The 6430-nt window shown below is 43.9% G+C and overlaps 1 protein-coding gene across 1 annotated transcript; it reads left to right on the top strand.

Moving 5' to 3' along the window:
- The first annotated feature begins 2342 nt into the window (after nt 1-2342).
- On the top strand, nt 2343-6033 carry LOC106597099 (beta-1,3-galactosyltransferase 1). Its single transcript, XM_045713459.2, has 2 exons — nt 2343-2531; nt 4479-6033. Exons 1-2 carry the CDS (start codon nt 2497-2499, stop codon nt 5707-5709), a joined length of 1266 nt encoding a protein of 421 aa, XP_045569415.1. The 5' UTR covers nt 2343-2496; the 3' UTR covers nt 5710-6033.
- Nucleotides 6034-6430: the final 397 nt, after the last annotated feature.

Here is a 6430-nt window from a genome sequence, read left to right as displayed (position 1 = left end):
TCCCCTAAACAGGTGTTCTACTCTGCTAGCCAGCGCCTCCCCTAACCAGGTGTTCTACTCTGCTAGCCAGCGCCTCCCCTAACCAGGTGTTCTACTCTGCTAGCCAGCGCCTCCCCTAACCAGGTGTTCTACTCTGCTAGCCAGCGCCTCCCCTAACCAGGTGTTCTACTCTGCTAGCCAGCGCCTCCCCTAAACAGGTGTGTGTTTCGCCTCCAGATACAGTGGTTAACAGAATCATTGGAGGGCTCACAGTATATCGTTTGCCTCGATAGGATTTAAGATGGACAACACTGGGAGAGCAAGTTACAACAGGATAGCAGATTGAACCACTCAAGTTTACAGAAGTAACCACTCACTATGACTTATCCATAACGCATTCATCACACTATAAACATTTCATAAACATATTATAACTGGTGGCAACCGCATAATTAAAGGTCAATGAAATATATTTATAGCTTATCTATAGCGTAATTTTGTCATTCTTTGCAATAGCTTTAGATATGTTAATAATTGCAGTATTACAATGACAGCCTAGTGTGAACATCATGTCAAGTTCTACTTACTGAGACACCTAGTGGAGACATAACAGCATGACTAAGGAGTTAATTCACACACACAGACACAGCTTGACTTGGGGGCGCTGTAATGGCACATTTTGGGGGAATTTGGGTACTGTCTCGTCCTCCTCTATAAAACATAGACAGTACAGTATGAAGACAGGCAGAAACTGCTTCTCCAATAGCAATCCTCAATCCCGCTTGTCATGGAGACTTTGGCTAGTTAAGCTCATGCATAGAAACATGTCTTCGGGTCAAATGGTCGTGTCACGCCGAACTGCGATTGTGCAGGCTGTCAAACCAGAGGTACTCCTTCCATATAAAGTTGTTTCGAAAGAAAACGTGTCAGTTTGTCACTTTCACAAGGTTGGAGTAATAACATGTTCAACTACTTAAGACACCTGTTAATTGAAATACATTCCAGGTCACTACCTCATGAAGCTGGTTGAGAGAATGCTAAGCATTTGTAAAGATGTCATTAAGGCAAAGGGTGGCTACTTTGAAGAGTCTCATATTTTGATTTGTTTAACACTTTTTTGGTTACTACATGAATATACACATAAATATATGGATGTGTGATGACCGAGCAGCATAGGCAAGAAATCAGCCAATTGAAATAAATGCATTCGGCCCTAATCTATGGCCTTCACATATCTGAGAATACAGGTTTACATCTGCTGGTCATAGATACCTTAAAAAAAAAGTGGGGCATGGATCAGAAAACCAGTCAATATCTGGTGTGACCACCATTTCTTCTTTGCATAAAGTTGATCAGGATGTTGATTATGGCCTGTGGAATGTTGTCCCACTCCTCTTTAATGGCTGTGTGAAGTTGCTGGATATTGGTGGGAACTGGACCACGATGTCGTACACGTAGATCCAGCAGGAAGGTGTCCATACTAATGCTTCTCATTCATCTAAATCACTCAGCGTCATGAGCCACACGCTCATCAACCCAAGCCATGAGCCACACGCTCATCAACCCGAGCCACGCGCTCATCAACCCGAGCCACGTGCTCATCAACCCGAGCCACGCGCTCGCCAAAACTAGCCTATCCACCCAAGCCTATCCACCCAAGCCTATCCACCCAAGCCTATCCACCCAAGCCTATCCACCCAAGCCTATCCACCCAAGCCTATGGACTGCATGACTTCCTGTGGGCAGCTGCCTGAAACACAAAAGCACAGGGGTTTAAATATAACAAAGTTTGACTCCATGATTCAACAATTATCCAATAGAAAGGCTTGATTTTTTAAACGTGCAAATTGGTCACACCTGTGACATGTACATCCCTCATTATAAAGGACCTAACACAGGTGTGTCCACTCAGAAACAACTGAACATGAGTTGGGCTCACACCATAGAGACAGTTAGAGGATGCAACCTTGCATCTGTCCCATTATGGAGTCTATGAGAGCATGGGCAGCGCCATTGAAGCCATCTCCATACTGAAGTAGTCAATTATCCTCTACTGTTACTTCTATGAGTTGGTTAACAAACTGAAAGGGTGCATACTGCCCCCTGGAGGGTGTTGTTTGAACAGGTATAAAGCCAAGCTTGGTGATTTACTGCCAGCTGCAGTTATGGAATATTTGCTGATCCCTCCTGCTGACGTGGATGGAATTATATGATTCTACCTTAACCCATAGGAAATTCCACCTAGTTGACAACTTCAAAATGGTGAAAGTCCTCAATGGCGCTGCCCATGCTAAAATTGATGTTTTGGGTAACTAGAGTGCTCTATCTATCTCTATGGTTGACACACACATAAAGGGGCAGGTTAACAGCATGAAATTGACACATCGTTTACAAATCATATTAACCCCCCCCCTTTTCTCCATATGACACATGTATTTATTGTATGACAAAACAAGAGTTGACTGAGGTGGGATTACCTAAACCTGGAAGCCATCCCCAGCTAGATAGAGCTCCAACATGGTGGAAGATGGCACTAAGAAAGGAGGAAGAAGGTAGATGTATTTTCATGTTTCATCCCATCTGTTTTTTCTATAGTTTGATGTATTTAAATTCAAAGTAATACAATTGTGGAGTTCTGAGTGAGGTGTTCAATCTATGTGATGACTAGCCTTGTAAAGAGGAACCTCTGGTAGAACTAAAGCTTGTCTGAAGTGGTGCACCAGCTGTTGTCCAGTGCCTGCGGTGGTGTACCAGCTGTTGTCCAGTGCCTGAGGTGGTGCACCAGCTGTTGTCCAGTGCCTGAGGTGGTGCACCAGCTGTTGTCCAGTGCCTGAGGTGGTGCACCAGCTGTTGTTCACTATCTGAGGTGGTGGTCCTGCTGTTGTCCCTCCGTAATCAGGATTTTCTTCACTAACCTTTACTTGGTGATACAGTACTTTCTTCTCCATTCGGAAGTCACCGGTGTCTTCTTACCTCCCATGGCTAGTTGAAATTTTGAAAATGTGCTCTTACTAAAATAAATGTTTCCACCATAAAGTAATCCAACAATGTATACTCCGCCATCTTAGAATATGTGGACAACTACAAATACCTAGGTGTCTGGTTAGACTGTAAACTCTCCTTCCAGACTCACATCAAACATCTCCATTCCAAAATTAAATCTAGAATCGGCTTCCTATTTCACAACAAAGCATCCTTCACTCATACTGCCAAACATACCCTCGTAAAACTGACTATCCTACCGATCCTTGACTTCGGAGATGTCATTTACAAAATAGCCTCCAACACTCTACTCAGCAGATTGGATGCAGTCTATCACAGTGCCATCCGTTTTGTCACTAAAGCCCCATATACTACCCACCACTGTGACCTGTATGCTCTCGTTAGCTGGCCCTCGCTTCATATTTGTCGCCAAACCCACTGGCTCCAGGTCATCTACAAGTATTTGCTAGGTAAAGCCCCGCCGTATCTCAGCTCACTGGTCACCATAGCAGCACCCAACCGTAGCACGTGCTCCAGCAGGTATATTTCACTGGTCACCACCAAAGCCAATTCCTCCTTTGGCCGCCTTTCCTTCCAGTTCTCTGCTGCCAATGACTGGAACGACTTGCAAAAATCACTGAAGCTGGAGACTCATATCTCCCTTACTAACGTTAAACATCAGCTGTCAGAGCAGCTCACAGATCATTGCACCTGTACATAGCCCATCTGTAAATAGCCCATCCAACTACCTCATCCCCATTTTGTTATTTTTTGCTCTTTTGCACCACAGTATCTCTCCTTGACAATTCATCTTCTGCACATCTATCACTCCAGTGTTTAATTGCTAAATTGTAATTACTTCGCCACTACGGCCTATTTATTGCCTTACCTCCCTGATCTTACCTCCTTTGCACAAAATGTTATATTATGTTATTGACTGTATATTTGTTTATTCCATGTGTAACTCTGTGTTGTTTGTCGCTTTGCTTTATCTTGTCCAGGTCGCAGTTGTAAATGAGAACTTGTTCTCAACTGGCCTACCTGGTTAAATAAAGGTTAAATAAATAAATAAAATCTTAGAGTATCTGTGTCTTCTCTCGTTGATCGAGACTGGTGGGTGTCCACCCCAAAGGGCTGCACCTCATTTGATTGACTCAGAAATCAAGCATCACTTTGAATGCCACTCTGCTGTCTCGATCAATGAGAGAAGACAAATCTATGTGATAACATGCAATTCAGAAGTCTGTTCTGCTGTTTTGTTTTAACATCAAACTAAGTATCATTCCAGGAGTTAAAATTGCACCATTGTTGAGTCTATGGCTAGAAATCAAATCAGAACGTTCCAAGCTATTAGATAACTATGTGTTATATATATATATATATATATATATATATATATATCATTTTTGAAGACTGCAATGCCACAGAAACATGATGATGATGATGAGACTCCCATATTTCATACAACTCAAGGATGCACAAGGACGACTTAACCATTTCTGTCTCTCTCCTCCTAGTCAGGAGATGGCGGAAGGTGGGAGATGCTGCTGGTCCGGTTTTCGTTGCCGTTTCCTCATCCTGCTCGTCACAGTGGCGGCCATCTTGTTCTTCACCAACCACCAGTCAGCAGAGTGTGTCCCAAGATGGTGGGCAGAATACCATGGTCATTCAGTCAACACCAGTAGCGAAGTAGTTTCTCTCAACTCCACTGATTTTACCATAGACGCTCATGAAACTGCATCTGCCAATTCAACAGATCATCAGACTTCACTTATCAACTCTACTCAACAGGCCATCAAACTCAACCCAACACATAATGAAACTAGTTCCATCACGTCTGCACTGACCATCATCACTAATCTGATCACAGAGGTCAAGGCAGATCTGGCCACTCCTCCTCCGTATGTGTCCCCAGGACCATACCATGTAGAATACCCATCAGAGTACATCTTCATCCTGGATGAGCCAGAGAAATGCCGGGAGCAGAACCCCTTCCTGGTTCTGATGGTGCCAGTGGCGCCCTATAACATGGAGGCTCGTGAGGCCGTCCGCAGTACTTGGGGCAGTGAGAGGCAAGTACTGGGCAAAGAGGTCTGTCTGTTCTTCCTGCTGGGACTGCCCAGTGGAGAGGAGACAGAGCAGCTCCAGGAGAATGTGCAGCAGGAGAGCAAAGAGCACCAGGATCTGCTGCAGAGTGACTTCATAGATGGCTACAAAAACCTGACCATCAAGACCATGGTGATGATGGAGTGGCTGAGCTCTCGCTGCCCCAACGCCTCCTACGCCATGAAGATCGACTCAGACATGTTCCTCAACGTGAACACCTTGGTCAACATGCTGCTTCACGCTCCAAAGCAGAACTACATGACTGGACTAGTGGCCCGACGGGGCACCGTTCTAAGAGACCCTAACTCCAAATGGTACCTTCCAAATGAGGTGTTTTCTGAACAGGTATATCCACCTTACGCTCTGGGCCTGGGCTATGTCTTCACCTTAGACCTCCCCAGGAAGCTGGTGGAGGCGTCCAGGCATGTTAAAGCTGTCTACATAGAGGATGTGTATCTGGGACTGTGTATGAGACACCTGGGCATCCGGCCTACTAACCCCCCCAATGGAAACCTCTTCCAGGTTTCCCCTGTGGCTTATGACCGCTGCACCTACTCACGACTGATAGCCACCACCACATACAGTATCACTCACCAGGTCAACGCATGGAAAGACCTACACAAACCTGGTCCTACCTGCTGATCCCATACACTAACAAACTGACTGATGTACCAATCACTTCCTTGTTTTTGTTCTTGCCAACGATGTAAATCTGGTGAATTTGTAATGCATTTCCACTTTGATTAAAACGTTTAATGATCATGAGGATGTTACTGAATTTGGATTAGACACACTTCCAGTCTTATATCCTTTGTGGTGCTGGGAGTTACTGCCCCCCCCAAAAAAATGTACATTGAAGAACAAGTTATTGTACCGAAACGTGACCACAAGAAATGTGCAGAGGTACAATTTTGTGTGTGTGTGTTATTTTTCTACTTTATTTGAATAAAATGTTTTCTTTCACGGCTTAACTGTACATAATGAGTAATTTACAACTTGAGTAGTTCTCATTGTTACAACAATCTATCCATGCTCATAGTTATGTATGGTCAGTAGAAGTTTTACAAGATTATATGGTTTATGTTTATAAGGCATATGAATTCGTTTCTTGAGAAGCTAGCCAGGGGACCAGCGCTGGTTTAGTTCTGGGTTTAGAGATTATTTAAATGATAATGCCCAAGGATATATTGGCACAGGTGTTATTAGGCCCGAAACAAAGTCAAAGGTGGGCAAATATGCCAACACCGGCTTCGAGGACATTATCACTTTTATACAATGGATTACCAACATATTCAAATAATGATTGACATATTTTCATTAAAAACATTCTGATGAATTTATTTCCACAAGATATAGTCACGAC

This window comes from Salmo salar, chromosome 11 (assembly GCF_965601325.2).
Source record: "Salmo salar chromosome 11, fSalSal1, whole genome shotgun sequence".
Classification (NCBI taxonomy): domain Eukaryota; kingdom Metazoa; phylum Chordata; class Actinopteri; order Salmoniformes; family Salmonidae; genus Salmo; species Salmo salar.
This window is presented reverse-complemented; position numbering and strand designations above follow the sequence as displayed.